The sequence below is a fragment of the Ochotona curzoniae genome, unplaced genomic scaffold, assembly GCF_017591425.1.
Source record: "Ochotona curzoniae isolate NIBS_2020 unplaced genomic scaffold, NIBS_Ocur_1.0 contig_4612, whole genome shotgun sequence".
NCBI lineage: Eukaryota > Metazoa > Chordata > Mammalia > Lagomorpha > Ochotonidae > Ochotona > Ochotona curzoniae.
Window position 1 is genome coordinate 2,364,521 of NW_024466343.1, and position 18,578 is coordinate 2,383,098.

General features: G+C 35.0%; 1 protein-coding gene across 4 annotated transcripts; it reads right to left on the bottom strand.

Moving 5' to 3' along the window:
- Positions 1–1,600: 1,600 nt before the first annotated feature.
- On the bottom strand, positions 1,601–17,552 carry ZRANB2 (zinc finger RANBP2-type containing 2). Of its 4 annotated transcripts, XM_040987279.1 has the most exons (12): positions 17,254–17,330; positions 15,472–15,597; positions 15,200–15,252; positions 15,003–15,111; positions 14,447–14,529; positions 10,689–10,765; positions 10,110–10,244; positions 8,902–9,074; positions 7,669–7,755; positions 5,731–5,889; positions 4,762–4,836; positions 1,601–4,260 (listed from the first exon to the last, which is right to left on the bottom strand). In XM_040987279.1, exons 2-11 carry the CDS (start codon positions 15,543–15,545, stop codon positions 4,803–4,805), a joined length of 984 nt encoding a protein of 327 aa, XP_040843213.1. In that variant the 5' UTR covers positions 15,546–15,597; positions 17,254–17,330; the 3' UTR covers positions 1,601–4,260; positions 4,762–4,802. The 4 variants fall into 4 exon arrangements, with proteins under 4 accessions (XP_040843213.1, XP_040843214.1, XP_040843210.1 ...); XM_040987280.1 differs by lacking the exon at positions 15,472–15,597 and having other exon boundaries at positions 17,254–17,376; XM_040987276.1 differs by lacking the exon at positions 4,762–4,836.
- Between the last annotated feature and the right edge of the window lie 1,026 nt (positions 17,553–18,578).

The window sequence follows — 18,578 nt, forward strand, 5'->3', positions numbered from 1 at the left end:
GTTATCAATATAAAATTGGAATACCAAGTATCAGTCTTCGTGCAGTGTCGGATGTAGCGATATATATGGATGTGATATGCCAGATAAGAAGGAAATAGGCACCTGCAAGCTAACATATGCATCTGGTATCTAAAACACAAGGATGGGGTTGAGAATAACAAATATTTGCTGCACGTTTAATTTATCAGATGCTATCATGAGCATCTCTGAAATCTCATTTCATTTGTACAAGGCAGACCCTCTGATTTTCATCTGCAAAGAGACATGTATAAAGATCCTTCCCAGAAACATAACAGCTATTCTATTAGAAATATTTAACTTGGCAGCCTCAACTTCAGTGGGAAGACATCAAATCGGTCAACTCTACCACCAGATCACAATTACTAAAACAACTCATTTCAGTTAAATTATAGGCATTTAGTCTTTGTAATAACAGGCAGCAGATGGTTCCTTTTGGGGTAGGGATTAAATTCTGAGTTCAATGTGGTTTAGTTTAATCCTTAAAGAAACTAAAGCTTCCTCTCCTTTCTCAAAGGTATCTCACAGCCACAGAATGTTTGGTTCCCTAAAAACATCTTATTCCTCTATAAACAAGTTGAGGCAAGACGGATCATTCCCATTTTATACTTCCTCTTACCTGAAACATTTTGTATCTCTTTGAATAAAATTGGCTAATTTTGCTCAAAATCTTTTATCCTGCTCACTCACAGATACATTTAGTATTTACGTGGCTATTGCAAATCTTATCAGAGACCTTTTGCTAAACAGACACTAGAGAGCAATTTATATTCATTTTTTAAAAATCTGTGTATAATCTAACCATGCAATCAATATGGCTGCACAAAAGCTTCAGAGACTGTTTACTGGACTACAAAATTTGGCTCCCAGGCTATCCATTCCCATCCCTCCTCATATAGTACCCATCAAGGTTCTCAAATACAGCTTGAAGCTCTCCAACCCCACCACCATTGCTAGAGATGACTTTCCTTAGCTATTGTGTTGAAGGAACTGTCAATGGAAGATATGTGAAAACTTTGAGCAAGTATAGAACAAGCAGAAACATACAAGTACATTCAGATAAAAACAAGTGGATAAAAATGTTAAAACATTTCTAAATATGCATGGATTTCCATCTGTAATAGGCAGAAATTAATTCCCTACTTTTCACCCTCGCTATTGTGAGGTATACTTAGTAAATCTTGATAGAAGAGTAGGTTAAAGGAAAAGTAGTAACTGCCATGGTTAATTGTGGCAAACCCTTTCTTAACCAAGTGATGAAGGTTAACATTTACAGTAATACCATAGGGAAAATATGTTCACCTTTTAAGACGTAAATTAATAAAGGATTTTTCCTGTGTTTTTTCCAATATTCTATAACACTAGCCAAATTTACAATGCGGGTAAGGACCATTTACAGGAAGCCTGGCCAGTATTTTCAGAATTGTCAAACCCATTAAAGCCAGGAAAAAAATTGTCACACATCAGAAGATATTGGAAGATGACAGTCATGCAAGATAGTAATCTATACTGGATTCTGGAATTAATGGAAAAAATGAAATGAAATCTGAACTCTAAAATTAATAGAAACATACCACTGTTGGTTCCCCAGTTTCAGCAAATTTATCTTGAGAAGATGTAAATAATTAGTACAGAAAGGGTAGAAATAAATTTGATTATTCCAAAAATAATGTTTTGTCTACCAAACTTTCCAACAATAGTTGACTAGTTTGTCTACTAAATTAAAAAAAAAAGCATTTTTTTATTTAGTAAATTCATATTTTCTTTTTTCAAAGATGGTATTTGACTTTTTATCAGATAAAACACTGATAAAACATGGGTGTGAAATCTGTCAGTGATTCCCTTAAACAAGTTTTGTTAATAACTGCTTGTTCATGAAACAGGGGTAAACAAAACGTACTCTCACAATACCACAGGGAAAATTAGGTGACACCTACTAAAATTATTTTTAATTAATACCTTACATATTATTTCCTAAAACAATGTCCAGGTGAGGAAGGCTACACAGGCTTATTTCTAAATAGAAAACATTTATAACTTAAGAAAAAACTGAGAGCAGTGTAGCAATTCCCTAACTTCTTAGGAAAAGTTTTAAACAAGGTATTGTGCATACCAGATAGCAAAACAGACCTAAGGTATAGCTTCATAATTGAGCCTAGAGGTCTTATATTTGGAGCTTGTTTTAAACTTCATCATTTCAGAGACCAGCCAGCACTCTGTAGATGAAATGATCTGAAATAAGAAGCTGTATCAAGGTTAGGTAGTAGTTACAATTTTGCAATGTTTTAAACTGAGAACTCATACGTAAAAATTATGTGAATTCAAATACCTCAGAAATGAAATAATGTAGAAAGTGACAAAACTGCAATTACCTTACAAATGAGCATTAGATCAGACTTTTAAAAAAATCTCATTTATTTCTAACAAACACCACTTGATGCTTGGCTCACAGACTTTATTTACATTTGTCTACAGCATCATTTCCATAAGAAATGAACTAGTACAACTTAGATAAACCAAATGAAACCATAATTATCTGAATTGTCTGTAAACTACTAGCTAAATTTATAACCTTGCACTTGCTTAGAACAGCCGAAGTGTTAAATACAGAAAGCACAAGAATAAACCAATGGTAACAAGTGGAATCTAGGTCATCTGGGAAATTTAAAGGTGGACTTTCAAAAAGTCTGAGGCACAATTACAAGATAGTAAAAGTTCTTGTGCAACCTACAGTAAACATAGCAAAGAAAATTAAAACAAAAAACATGAGAAGCTCATTGTAAAAATATTATCAAAATATTTCTACATATTTTTGCTTTCATTTTTAGATCACTTGAAGGAAAACATTCACTTTGAGAAAAAAAAAATATAATTTTGGTCTGTCTACTAAGTACCTTAAAATGTTTTAACTTTTATTTCAATTGCAGCAGACAATGTTATGGAGAAAAAGCAACACACCAGAACAAAAAGCCCCAAGCACAATTACTGATTTCCCTTAATATACTTACCTTGTATTGTCACTGAAGATACTGTTAAGAGAAATCTTTTTGTTTTGTAACCAGAAAACAAAATGGAGCTCAAGTGACCAGATTTTGAGAAATGAAACTCTGAAAGCATTTTAAGCCATAAGTTATTACAAGTGATAAGAAAAATAATGACTTTTTATTACACCATGCAGAAATAACACCTCTTTTGTTATTCAGAAGAAAATTTTAAATGCAACCTGTTTAAACAAGTCAACACAAATGCTCTTAAATTCACAGTATCTGTTGGACTTTAACCCAAACAGAAACACACTATAAATGGCTTCCTTAATTGGCTTATTAAGTACAATTTAGCCTTTCTAACCTAATGTATCTGATAACTGCATTTTTAAAGGATATCACATAAAACTTCTCAAACTTTTAAACAAACATTTTGAAAGATGTTTTTGTTATCAGGTAACTGTATCCGTAGAAAAAAGATGAAATATTAGACGTTCTTTCTTACCCCAAACTGTGTGTCAGCAAGAGAAATGAGTAACACCTTCTCTTTCAATTAACAAGATTGTTTTGCATTAAATGTGATGGTGCAAAACAGTAAAGCTGGATAAAAGACAATGATTCTAAGGCACCCTCAGCGTAGGGAATTTCAATATAAATTACTGGCTGTTTCACAACTTTTTTTTTTTTTGGTAAGAATCATTTTTTGACATAGCTTAATGTAATGAGTTGAGTCCTTTTCTCAGATTAACATAAGCACAAAAGTTTTCAATTAATTTACCAGTCTTGCCTCCTTATCAAGCCTAAGCCTAGGTAACTTAACAAGACACATTTAGAGTTCAAAATCAAACCAAACAAACCAAAATAAAACAAACAAAAATACAAAAACAAAAAACAAGGAAAAAAAAATCCCCACAAAAATGTAAATTAAGAAACAGTACTCTGTTATAGCTGAGATGGTTTTAAATGGTGCAAATGGCTATAAATGAACAGAGCATCTATTTGGGGACATTATGGCTTAAAATGCAATTTAATTGTAATTTCACAAATAAACACAACATGTATTGTCCTGAAAAGCAATGAAAAACATGCACCTCTACTAGCAGATTTAGCACTTCTGACCAAGTAAGACACCAACTTCTTTAAAAATGTTTCATGCACTGTGTTGATTTTTTTTAAGATGTAAATTTTAACACATTATTTCTTTTTTGAACTTGAACGGGAACCAGAATGGGACGATCCAGAAGATGACCTGTGGTGCCTGTTAAGACATAATGAAAAAAGTGAAATTTCAGCATCATTCTTCAGATTATGAAACCATGAAAAAATTAAGTCACCTTGAAGATGGTAAAATAACTGGAAACTAAGATATAAACTTACACACATAAAATATTCTGGGATTTACACTTGGTTGTGCCCAGTAACAATATAATAAACATCTTTAAATTTAAAATTTTGGTCTTCTTTAAAAATATAGCCACCTCTCAATTATTTAAGATAATGAAGGAAAAGCCTTGCAAAAATCAAAATTATAGACTACATAAAACAAAGGTATACAAAATTGGTAATGAAAGCATGACTGGTTCAATCTCTGTGATGCACTGTAGAAAAGTGTAATAAACTATATGTATAACATATAGTGCAAGGCATAAGCCAAAATATATTCACAAATAATTAAGTTTTGGAGATCTAGGTCACACAAGTTGATTGTACAATTATAAGGTTATATTCATGCAGCTAATATGAATAATTCAATATCAACCTGGGTAAAGTAGTGGTGTTCCGCAGGGGTTGGCCCTGGGCTCAGGGTTGTTTAGTGTTTTCACCAATCACCTGGCTTATGGAATAGAGAACATGTTCATTAAGTTTAGATGACAACAAACTAAGGGGATTATATGTGGCTAAGATAAAAAATTGCAGAAGTGGCAAGAAAGCAATAGTACAGAGTCAGCAATTATTGTACAAAGAAATAAATGCACAGAAACAGGTTTATGTGTAATCTTAGTATCTAAACTCTTAAAAAAAAATAAAAAAGCCAAATTCAACGGTCTGTACCAGTAGGAATCATGAGAAAACCCTACTCTGGAACCCACACTACACAGACTTCACAAAATCATTACTTTGAGAAGCTAAAAGTGTATGAAAAAATTCCAAGTTACAAATGAAGCCATTTAAAATGACCATAAAACTAAGACATTGAGAACCAAGAAAAAGTTAATGAAATAGTAATTAGTCTAATTTCAAGAGTACAAGATCAATGATTTTGGTATGATTTCCTTGCAAAAGGCATGAAGCAATTCACCATGGCAATATTTATAGGTATGTAAATGAGGATGGATTCTCAGATTATGAAGGAAGATGACTATTCTAACAGATGCCCTAAATTCCTACTTCTACTATTTAATGGGAAAAAGGTATCAATTCAACATAGAGCTTCCAAACTGCAATCTAAAAATACAGAAATAACCGAGAGTTGGCTATAATAATTTTGTATGTGAAAATAAAAATTCAAACAGTAAAATGAGTAGAGTAGTTTGAGTCTATAACTTTCCTAAATGATCTGATCAAAGTACAAATATTATGCAAAAGTGCTTTTTTTTGAAGTTCAAAGGTGAAAAGTATAATTTGAAATTGGGACAGAGGAGACAATAAAATTTAACCCATGACTAGGTAGTTTAATTTACCAAACACACTTAAGAACACCCATTCTTATTTCTACAGAAACCCAAACCTTTCGGGTGACCGTGATCTTGTTCGTCTTTTTTTGCGATCACTGGTTGAAGAAGATCTAGAACGACTTCTCTTTCTGTTCCTCTCAGGAGATGATGATGAACTTGAATAAGATCTTTTTCGTGGGGAAGAAGAGCCCCTGTGGGACCTGGAGCTGGATCTTCATTGATTGAGAAACAAATCAAACATTTTATTAAGGGAAGACATGAAGAAAACTGTTATCAGCTCCACAAATAAACAGGATTTATAACTATGAAAATTTTATAAGGAATACTTACTGCTTACTCAACAGAAGACTTCTGGATCAATCATGAAAACATTCTTTTTAAATATAATTATTTTAATTTTATGCTGTTTTAGGATTTTAAGGATTTTTAGGATTTTCATCATTTGTAACTGAACACAGCGTATTGTATTAACAGAATTCTTTTTTGTTGTTTAAGGCTTTCTAAATAGTAAAATCAACAGACAGTAATTACATTTGAAAGAATTTGTTTAAAAAATTGCATCTCCACTTAGGCAGAAAAAATGTTATGTCCTACATAATTTCCTCAAAAAAAAAAAAAAAAAACCCAACAACTGTGGATTTAAATGATAACTTACTAGGTTAAACTGGTATAAAACAGGAATATGGGACAAGAATAGTAACCATATTCAGGTACTAAATATTAAAAGAAAAATTAGTAACTCTAAAGCTTGTTTCATATTTATTAAGATTGTTTTTCTAAAGGATCTCTATTCATGAAATAAATATAAAGTGTTGATATTCACATGCTTTGCAGGGGTAAATGTGCAAATATTGAAATGCAATTTTTTTCACCTTTTATATTTTTGGTTGAAGGAATTTAGCCCAAACTTCCCAAAAAATTCACCTTTGGGCTTAAAATAAAACCAGAAAGCCCAAAAGGAGAATTCTTTGGAAAGTTATAAGCAATAAAAATTGGGAAAAACATGAAGGTTGTTCTGCAAAGCTTTACTGTGTTGGTTTCCAAAGGGAATACCAAAACTCAAAGATTTTCACCTATGAAACACTAAATTAACAGGACTGTAATATTAACACAAAGTAACGTAAAACACATTTGCTCTGTATTTTATATTGGTTAATGAGTACAAGTGACTCTTTTCTCATTACTGTAATTAAACAGGTTCCCTTCAAATGATTTGACTCAAACAAACCAGTAATTTTCTACCAAGAGCCATTATTAAACTTTTGATATTTCTACAAGTGTTAAGTTTAGATCAATATATTAACCTAATAGCAAAAGCAACATTATTTTGACGAAATAGTAAAAATGGAAATAAATGTTAGATTCCCAGTACAGAGGTCACTAAATAAATTCTGAAATCTTACAATGCTCATTCAAAAACACAAGCTATGCTAGTCAACCATCCTTCTTTGCAATTTTAAGTGTTCTACAAATGTTGTATAATATCTGTTCCAAATTTCAGAGAAAAATATATGTATGATGTTCCCTAGTGTCTCTGATACAAATGGAAGTTATTTCCACAATTGTTGCAACCTTGCAAAACAAAATCTATTTTAGGCAAGATTATTCTCCCTTTTAATAACAGTTAAACCTATTCTCTTACTGGAATATCTGCTTTAAAGTACCATTCCAAAGTTTTAACAATACTAAAGATTTGGTGACAATGAGCTGGCTTTACTTTCCTACACCATAACATGCTATACCCAAACAAATCTCACACCAAAACAAGCCCAGCAATATTAATTTAATCATGGGAATGTCTGGGCACACTGTTGGCAATGGAAACACTTCATTGTAAGAAAATTAAGCTGAAGGGAAATACATTAGTTTTCTAATGCTAAAATCAAACTGACAAATAGAAGCAAACTAAGGGAGGGGCAAGCAGCAACGCCTTCTGCAGCCTTTAAATACTTTTTTCTCTCTGCTTTACAGAGAGATGCTACCTCATTCACCTTGATTTCGACCCACGAGATCTCGAACGTTCTCTGGAACTGGAACGAGATCTTGACTGCGAACTGGAAGAACTTCTTGAACGGGACCTGGAACAACATGGAAGGTTTTTTTTTTCCAGGACCACTTAAGTGAACTTTGTGATACGAAGACCAAAAGAAAAGTTATGCATTAGAATTCATTTCTCACATAAAAAGTTACTGCAGCAGAAATTTATTTTTAAAATGCAGAATTTTAAAGATTAAATAATAACTAATGAATGACTTTGAAGAAATTAAATTATACCCTCCCCTCAGATTGGAAACACTGAGCAATGCCTCTGAATATTTTGGTTTACAATCAATTCTAAATCACAGAGGGCCAAATACCCAGGAAAATAGGATCCTGGAATTTTTATCTACTTTCTCTGGAACACACCACTTTCTTCTACATAACCCATTTTCTTTGTTCTTGTCTAGGTAGCAAGAAACTCTAGATATAGGAATGTATGTAACGTGCTTATGTTTTCTGCATATTCAAATAGAGAATTAAATGGAAAATAACAATATAGCACACAGGCACATACAGCTTCACTAGATTTTAAAAATCACAAATAAAATTACAGCTGGTTAAACTAATTCTGACCTTTGTCTCTTAAAGCAATAACTATATAATAATGTCATCTAAAAAATTACTCTTTATAACCACCTTAATTTTTCAAATACTCAATTAATAGGTATCTAATTGTTTAGCGCTCAGTAATATTCTATTCCTGAATATGATTAAAATTCATCACCCACAGTATCACACACTTATGAACAGGGTTTTCAAACTTGTATATTTAAGGCTCTTGTATCCAGGCAACCCATTTCAAAGCAAATTACTTAAGTGTAATAAGCAATGATTTCATCATTGCCTACAAAATTTCTGTATTGGTCTTTATCATCTTGAATGAGAATTATTTACTTACAAAAATTCTAACTACAGCCTAGTTAGTTAGATACTTAAATATTCCCATATGTAGCAATTTAACTGATTTTAAAATGCATGAGACTAAAACAGCTTAAGATTTTACATTTCTGAAAATAAGGGAAAACAATGTGCAACAAGAGATCAAGATAAAAACAATTTTTAAAAAGGTTCCTAAAATGATCTTTTAAAAAACGTTTATTTCATCAAGAAAAATGACATTTATAAGTAAAGAAGTTAGATACTGACATTTTGACTGATGTTACCCTTGACCTGTACCCGTTTACCTGGACCTAGACCTTGAACTTGAGGGGGAGGATGAACGTGATGAAGATCGTGAATGTGAAGATCGGGACTTTGAGCGACTTCGTCTATTAGATTTCTTTTTATTACTACTATCTTCTTCTTCACTGGCATCAAGATTGTATTTTGATAGGTCAGCATCATCTTCATCCTCATCCTAATAAAAATTCAATTATAGCCAGACATTTAGATATTCATGCTACTTATCAAGAAAAACGAGTAATTCTGTGTTTTGGACATCTTCCTATCACTGTATCACCAAAATCTAACAAACTTCATCTATTAAATTTTTTATTGAAGGTAAACAAATTAGATCAGACGTAAACCTAGAAAATGAAGCTAATTTGTTCCTCAATCACGTGCACTCTGAAGTTTAGCTGTCAAGAATTTGTTTTCCATATCCTTAAGTGTTCTTTACTCTATCACTCTTGGTTTTACCTTAGAACTTCATTCTTTTTTCTCCAGTACTAATACATTACAAAACTCTTGACCTTAGAAATACATCATGGTCTTCTAATATCTCAGTATTTTGAGCCACTACCTAGAAACACATGCTAGTTATTTTGTTTAATGTTCAAATTGAACTTAAAGTACCTGTCATTAATTGAGATGCATATAGCTGGATCCTAAAACTGTACCATCTAACTCCACTTAACATCAGCAAACCTAAAAGGGCCACTAAGCATGATCATTAGGCCTAAATGCCCCCATCATTATCCAATCACAGAAGACAGTGAATGGTGAATAAATTCTTTACATTGTTACTTGTTTCCTAATTAAGAATCCTTATCTTATTCCCAGCCTCATTGAACTCAGTATTTCTACCTAAGTCACACCAATTCAAGTGTCAGTCCAAATTTTACCTCCTTAGATTATGCATCCACTAAAACCAAAGTGGTTGCTGTTCTAATCACTGTTATCATTTAATGTCCCCATTAATGTTATTGGTGTCCGAATTATCCTGTACATGTATATACTGCCTCCATTAGAATTTAGTAATAGAGTAGTACTGTCTTGGTCACTACTGTATAAAGAAAAGAGCTTGGCAGAATAAAAGCTCAAGATATTAGTAATGAGGGACTGACTGAACACACAGGAGAATGTATCTGTACACCTTTATTAAGGTTGCCAAAGGTCTGCACGTCATTGTACAAATAAGACAAAGAAGAAACAAGATAATAAAACCACTAACCTCATCTAATTTATATTTAGAAAGATCTTCATCCTCATCTTCCTCTTCTCCCTCTGACTCCTTATCTTCAACTTCTTTGAGTATAGATGCAGGTCCAACTGACTTTCCTCTGTATTTTTTCTTCTTACGTCCAAACTTAAAAAAAAAAAAATTTGTCAGCCAAAAATACATTAAGAAAAAAGCATTTTTGTTAAAGATTTACTTATTTATCTGGAAGGTATAGTGTCAAAGAGAAAGGAAGAGACAGATTTCTATCCATGGTCTCATTCTGCAACTGTCTAAAACAGCCAAGTCTGGGCCAGGTTGAGGTAAGGAGTCTGAAATTTCATCTAGGTCTCCCATTTGGATGGCAGGAACCCAAGTACTTGGGCCAACTTCCACAGCATTCTCAGATTCTACAAGCAGATCAACCCACTGTATTATATGATGGCCTCAAATTAATGTAATTTGTTAAAAAAAGAAAAAAAAAGGTAAAGCTGTTAGTTCCCAGTAAGTCGGTTTGAAAGATGAAAAGTGTTATTTTTCTTTGCATTGTGAATTTGAGATTATACTCAATCTGTTCACCAATATATAGCTTACCTCATCATATTCACCATCAGATTCTTCCCTTTCTATATATTCAACATTTTCTCTTTCATTAAAACCACCACCATACCCTAAAAAGAGGGTAAAAACAGTTATCCTAAGACAATCCATTTAAATAAAATCATTACATCTAAAAACATCACTTCCAGACATGTTAATGAGTTTGTCCATAAATTTAATCATTAATCTTAACAACAAGTAAATAAAAATAGAGAACAGTCTTAGCAACACCTTAGTTGGAAAGTCACATGGTTATATTTGTAGCTCTTTCCAATTTCAAAATGTGCTATGATTTGTACTTCATGGGTGAAAATCATCTTTTTAAATTTTTGCTTAAAGCAAGTTTTCAAAAATGTAGTAATACTCTGTAAGGAATGGGTACAACAAGAACCAAGAATCAAATTTCACTGCTGCCCAGCTGCAGATGGTCTAAAATTTTGCTGAGCAACAACACAGTAGACCTGTTATGAGAGTAGAAAATCCGCAAATAAAATAAAAACATTGAAGGCCAGCCTTTACTCTTGATATTGTTTTAAGGCAATTGTTCTATAATACTTATCTTATAATAATGCTTCTTTAAATAGCTAGTAAACTTTCAAATTAAAAGTATTCTGTGGAAAAGCAATTAGGATTAATATATCACCATGTGATATCGTAACATTTACAATTTGACAGGCTTTTGACAAAAATGTGAGAGGAATTAGCAAAATAAGAAAGTGGTTTTTAGAAAAAGAACAAATTTTTAGCAAATCTGCAACTTAGAGGGATGTGGTCACATAACACAATCTGACCAGACATTCCAGAGCAATACAAAGTAATTGCAGAATCAAGGCTTCATGAATCACCAAAATGTAATGTGTATGAAACAAAACAAACAAACAAAAAAAAAAAAATGAATTTGACAATCATGGGCATTAAATCACTTACATAAGAATAAAAATTAAATCTAGTTCAACAGCATGATTGGTCTTATGTCACAAGTGCCCGTTAAATTGGACTGTACAGCTCATAAAAAAGAATGGATTAAATAGCTCATAAAGAGATAATGTAGAAGTATTAATATTTAAACAACAGCATTTAAAATCAAGAATCAGTAGTTAAGTAGAATTCTTTACCCACATTTAGTGTTACACAAATGAGAAACAATATGGTAAAATACACTAGCTAAAGAATACATTAAAGAGTCAATATTGTGGCACAGCAGTTTAAGCTGCCATCTGCAACACTAGCATCCCATATGCGCACTAGCTTGAGTTCCAGATGATCCAATTCTGATCCAGCAGCCTGACATTGCATCCAGGAAGGCAGTGGAAAATGGCTCATGCTTGGAACCCTGCTATCCATATGGGAATCTCAGATAGAATTCCAAAATCCTGACTCTGGCCCAGTCTACATCAGCTATTGTGCCCATTTGGGGAGCGAACCAGTGTTGGAAAAATCTCTTGTTCTGTCATTCAAATGAATAACATAAACTTTTTCAAAAACAATAGTCAGAAAAAAAAACTGTGGTTAATGCAGGCAATTTTATAACAGCATGTGAGTAAAACTATTTTAAAGCGACTATCATCACAAATACAAACCTATTTTCACGTTCTCTCATACAGGACACAGAGTAAGAAACTAATTAAGATATGATGTATGAACTTTTAACAAGAAATTAAATTTGCAGAGTCTGTCCCTACACATAGGGAATATTTTAACTACCTAACAAAAAACCCTGGAGTATATTATTTAATCAGAAATAGGTGAGTTAAAGGAGTGGTGTATGTTTCCTTTGTCCTCAACTTTACAGACAACATAAAAACAGGTATTCCTATTTGTTTTTAGTACCCCTCCCCACATGTAAAATTCTTTTGCTCTTTTGCTTCAATATGCCAAATGGTTTCAAGTCTCTGGTGCTCTACAAAACGCTCTTTGTTTTTACTCAGAAGGACCAGTCCTCAACTCATTACTTGGGTCACTCATCTTTCACTGCTTCATTTAAACTAAACATGACTTTCTCAATCTTTAGTTATGCATGCCTGGTCAGCTCATCCAGGTATCCCTATGAACTGTACCAGTAGCTTGTAAGTATCTAATTCTGGACCAGGTAAAGAATTGGCAGGCTTTTTTTTTTTTTTAATAATGTTTTGAAGCACAGGAGTATAGGGTAAAATGAGTAGCCAACAATCAGTAGTTTTTGTTAAGTGTCTTATAAGTACATTTTTCAAATATTTCTCAAGGTAAAATGTAAAAAGCTGAGCCAGGGTCAATAAAAAATACAACATAGATTTAAAATACAGGCTTGGTTTGGGCAATCCAATAACTTATTTCATGCCATCAACCTTTATTGTTGAATTATTGCAGCCACAAAAATAGGAAAGGTCAAAGACATTGAAGGGATGGAAAGAAGAGAATGAGTAAATCGAAATGAAAGGTTGACAAAATTATGCTAAGCTCAGTTTAAGACCAGGTAGCTCCTGCCATAAAGTATGAAGCACTAATAAAACAGATCACGTGAAACAACTTGACTTTATCCCAGGGTAATCCAAAGTGTCTTAAACAAACAAAACTGGCTACAACTGGTCAGTAGGGGAATATGAAAAGACCAGCCAGGAAGCTATTTTTCTATATGATAAGACACACTGATCATTGTCTACAGTTGTGATGGAAAAGGAGCTACCTAAGCTGAGATGAACCTTTAAGGTTTCCAGCTTACGTAAGTATGGTAAGGTGAGTAGTACTAATCATGAGAAAGAGATCACTGGAAGAAGGCCAGGTCCTAGGGGGAAAATATCACAAATTCAGCAGGATATAACGAGTTTCACATTCACATGGCTATGCTGAATAGGGAGCTAAGTATATGGGTCAAAGAATTCTGAGTTGGAGAGATTAATGTGGGAACAACATATACTCAACCCTACACTCAAACTTGGGATTTTGTAGGCCATTTAAGAATCATGGCTTAACCTTTAGACAAAGTTCTTCTGACCTTTTCTGTTATACTAGGATAGCAAACACTTATTACCTATCATTAATAATGTCAAAACTAACAAGGGGGGGTAAGTATATTTTTATTTATTTGAAAAGACATTACTAAGAAGGGGAGACACAAAGGCATCATCCATCTCTTGTTGCACTCCCCAAGAGGTTGCAGCAGTTGGAGCTGGACTGGCCAAAAGCCTGGAGCCAAGAGCTTCTTTGGGGTCTCCAACACCTATACACTCATGCCCTTGGGCCATCATCCTCCAGTGCCTTCCCAGATGCATGAGCAAGGAGCTACTGGGAGTTTAACAGGCAACCACAGGAAGGAACATTTAAAAAAAGCAACCAAAAGCTATAGTCCTAAAATTGTACTCTATAAATTATGAAACTGAAACAAACGATTTGGACTGGGCATCTGACTTAGCGGTTATGGTGCCCTAAGGTACTGACTGAAGCACACACAAATCCAAGAACTTTTGTTCATATCCTAGCTCTTGTGGCCAATTTTAGCTTCCTGTTAATGTGTAACCTAATCCAGTCCCAGCAGCTATAAGCACTCCAGGAGTGAACCAGTAGACAGGAGTGCTCTGCTTGCTTCTGTCCCTTTGTCTTTCAAATTATAAAAAAAAAAATAAATAAAAACAAAACAAAACCTGTATACACAGAAAACCAAAATCCCAAAATAGTTAGCACCTTCTGATTACAGTGTTGTTATGACACAGTGAAAAATTTATCAACAACTTTAATTCCTTTAAAAATCATTAAGATAAAACATAGCTATGTCTTACCTGTCCTTTCTTCCAGCTTAGCATATTTTGGAGTATTACACATGTTACATTCTGATCTTCTGGCCCAATTCACATTACTGCAACTTTAGAAAGGAAAAATTTAAACAAATGGTAACACTAGAAAAACATAAAATTCTCTTATTTTAGAACCTGAAAATGAAAGCTAGGATCATTAACATAAAGAAGCGTTCATTAAAGAGAAATGTAAATCTAAGCTTGAAAAAGAAAAATGTTAAAACAAAAAAAATTACCTAATCAGATTCACGACATGTAACTTACAACTCCAAAATTAGTTTGTAATAAAACAACATGAATTTCGCCTTAATATCAGGTTAAGCATTTTTGAAAATAACAAACAGGCCTTAGTGCTTTTGAATATTCTCTTTTGGTCTTTTTTTTTTTTTTAAACTGCTACAAGCAAGTCATAGCGTTAACAATTATTACTACGACATGCAAATGAGCATTGAAAATATTTTTATGGTATGCTTAAGAGTTTCAGATACTGAGAAATTTCTGATACATTTCTGAGAGGAAGAGGACAATACAAAACACATACGTTTTACACTGCCAGTCATTAGCACTAAACAAGCCTCGGCTCTTTTCTGCAAGTGTCTTTCCTATTTCCGTGCCTCCAGCTTTCATCATCTTGGCTTCAGTTGTCTTCTCTGGAAAAAGAAATATTATAAAATATGAATCGGGGGAAATAAATGATTTACATATACAGTATTAATAGCATCTTGCTTAAATGCTTACCCCGACCGCATCGATTACAACTGGTTCTTCTAGCGAAGTTCACATTTCCACATCTGAAAATAAAAACATAAGGCATTTATATCGGTATTTATATAAGGCATTTATTGATATTTAAAAAATCTGTAAATGCTTTACACTTCAAAGGGCCTTGTTACATACATGGAATCCAAAACTTCAAATTCATCTTATTATTAATGTTAATCACAAGAAAACTTTGACTTAGAGAAACAATTCAGAGTCTGGGTCACAACCAGAGCAAAAGAAATCCTCACCTTCCACTCAGCAGCCTAACAATATTGATTAAATCATCTGGTGTCTGTGGCTTGGCTTTCCCACACGTGTGCATACCATAACAATGGAATCCTCTTGTAAAGCTGCCCCCATTTCTTCAAGAATTACTGACAAGAAGCCAGGGAATTAAAAAATCATCAAAATAATTCTCAGTACAGAAAATAAAACACACAAAAATGCAGTATGTGTTATGTAAGAAGTATAAAGTATTAGGGGAAGAACCAATTGGAGGAAACCTGGTAGGTCACGAATCAGTACTCTCTTCTCAACAAAATAAATACACACTAAAGGCAGTAGCAAAGATGATAAAAATTGACATAACTACAACCAACAACTTCAATATCCAAAGTAACCCATCTTATGAGAACAACTGTAAAATTAAAAATGTATCTTCACTCACAGGACCTTCATAATGCTTATGAACTGTCAGTAAATACAAGTCAAATGATATGAAAGACGTAATTCTTCAATTTTTAAAGAGTAATTTTAAGATGCTATTAGAAAAAAGATGTACAGTAAGTGATGATACAATCATTTCCTTATTTTCCATTCTAGAAAAATTTTATGACTCAAAAAACATTGAAAATATTCTAAAAATTTCTTAACTTACACTATACACGCTGTATTCTCTTCTATTCCCATATTTGTATATGAATCGAAATGCATTCACCTAGAGTCACACCTTCAATTCTGGTCTGTTGTCATTAAGGGCAGCTAAAATCACGTTATTCTTCATGTGAACAAGAACCCAAGAGAAAAATGTGTTGCTTTGCATCTTCCATGTTTTTAGTAAGTCTCAGCTCTGAGAGCAATCCTATTCATCTTTGGCTCTCTCATAACTAAAGCATCCGTAACTAGCACTTTACCCTTCATTCAACTGCCAAGCCATCCATCTTATTTCACGAGCACCTAAGGGAGTAACTCTACTGACATTTCCTACAAAGTTCAAGTCACATAATTTGCACGCAGTAACACTAGAACTTAGCCTGTTTTTTTTCGAAAAAGTTTGCTTTTACCTACCATGACTTCTTTTATGTGACCTGGGGACAAAAAGATAAGTTCCTTTTTTTATTCTTTTGAACACGAGCTGAGCATTAAAAATGCTCTGCTATGTCCAGCTTGGGTGCCTTTGTGTAATTTACGAAGCGCACTGGCTTTAGTAACAACGTTAAACAGCAGAACCGCCAACACGTGTGGGGACTGGGCCCAGACAGCCCTCCCGCCGTGGAGTCCTGCAGCGGCGAAAGGCTCAACCCTTCAAGGAGAAATTAAAGACCAATGAAGGAAAAACAGGTGAGAATTTTCCACCCCCCGCCCCGCAAAGGCGCAGCGTGTGGAGGAAAGCGACAAACAGTACACCCGAAGAATTCCATTAAATCTGAACCAAGCCAACAGGCGCGGAGGCAGCGGGACGGGCGCCAGAATGCCCCCGTTTCCCACCGACTCCGCAAAGTCACGTGCAGGAGACCCAGCACCAGCCCCGCTCAGATCTGCTGGCCGAAGCCTGGCCGCGGCGGGGGCAAAAGGGCAGGCCCCCAGCGCCCACGGAAAGCCGATGGACCGCTGGCGACAAACCCAAACAAAGACGCCCCGAACGCCCTCAGGAGGAGGACGGGAGCCTCCTCCCGCCGGCACACGGCAGTTCGTCTCCTTCTCCCGGCTTCCGGATCGCGAAAAATAATGAAAAGCGCTAACGCCAAAAGGACCTGAAAAGGCTTTTTCCGAAAGCCCTCGGACCCATCTCAAACCCTTCACGAACTCACTTCTTATCAGGGCAAATCCAGTCCCCATCACTGACTCGGAAATTCTTCGTCGACATCTTGAACGCCTCCACCTCAGTCAGCCGCAGCTACGTCTTCACCGGAGGAATCGGGACGGGGGCTTTCGGCACCTTGGGGCTGTCCTCACACTGCCTGACTCGCGCTTCCAGCTGCGTCAGGCACTGACAGTGAAGACGCTAGGCTAGACTTGTGTCTGAACGTTGTTGTTTGGACTAAGATACTGGTGAGATTATTTCCTGAGAAAAAAGTTATATTGCAAGTATCTTTTCTAACGCAAAACTAACAGGCGCCGTAGAGACAGCCCAGACGGGAGGTGTCGTGGCACTAGAAACACCGGAGAGCCCTCTACTGGTGGGAGGACCCAAAAAAAGTACTTCCGCTTAGGCGGGTGCAGCCAGGAAGCCAGAGGCGGAAGTGACCAATCCTTCAGGGGCGTGGAACTGCGGGTTCAAAGTTTACGTTCCGTGAGGCGATGAGTTGACTTTGTAAGGTTTGCGAGAAGTTGTTTTAACGAAAAAGGGTAGGTTTTCGTTTTCCCATCATGCAACTAGGCTATCGGTTGGAAAACTTTTTGCTTTGATACTTGAATAGTTGTAAGAGACAAATAAGCTGTGTGCTCACGGGACCCAGCCAGCCGTTTGAGAAAACTACATTAAAAACAAAAGATTTACTTACTTTTCCTGAAAAGGCAAATTTAAAGAAAGAAGGAGAGACAGAGAAAGGTCTTCCATCCGCTGGTTCACTCCTCAAATGGCTACAACTGCAGGAACTGGAGCCAGGCGTTCCTCTGGGTCTTCCACACGCTTACAAGGTCCCAAGGCTTTGGGCCGTCCTGGACTGCTTTCCTAGGATGAGAAGTGGAGCAGCTGGAGCACGAACCAGCGCCCATCTGGTATCCTGGATCCAGGAACCTATAGGTGGAGGAGTAGGCAATTAAGCCTTCACGCAGGAACCCGAACTATCTGCTCCTGTAGCACCCATTACTTCCTTCCAAAGATAAAATCCTGTACATTTTGAGTTTGTTATGTAGTGTTTTTTTTTTAAAGTTGATTTATGTACACGTATTCTTAATAAGGCATCTATATAATTTATTATTTTGTATTTTTAAAGATTTATTAATCTTTATTGGAAAAGCAGATTTACAGAAAGGAGGACATACAAAGTGAAAGATCTGTCTGCTGATTCACTTACCAAGTGGCCACAAAGCTTAGGGCTGAGTTGATCTAAATCCAGGAGCTTCTTACAGGTCTTTCCGTGTGGGTGCAGAGTCCCAAAGGTTTGGGCCATTTTTGCTTTCTTTGGCTAGA

What these genes read in the sequence shown, in the direction of transcription:
- ZRANB2 (XM_040987276.1), bottom strand. Translation starts at nt 15,545, where the DNA reads ATGCACACGTGTGGGAAAGCCAAGCCACAGACACCAGATGATTTAATC. An exon ending in TTGTAATCGATGCGGTCGGG is followed by an intron (nt 15,112 to 15,199) that starts GTAAGCATTTAA and finishes TTCTTTTTCCAG; the next exon opens with AGAAGACAACTGAAGCCAAG. An exon ending in CTGATGGTGAATATGATGAG is followed by an intron (nt 10,245 to 10,688) that starts GTAAGCTATATA and finishes TTTTTTTTTAAG; the next exon opens with TTTGGACGTAAGAAGAAAAA.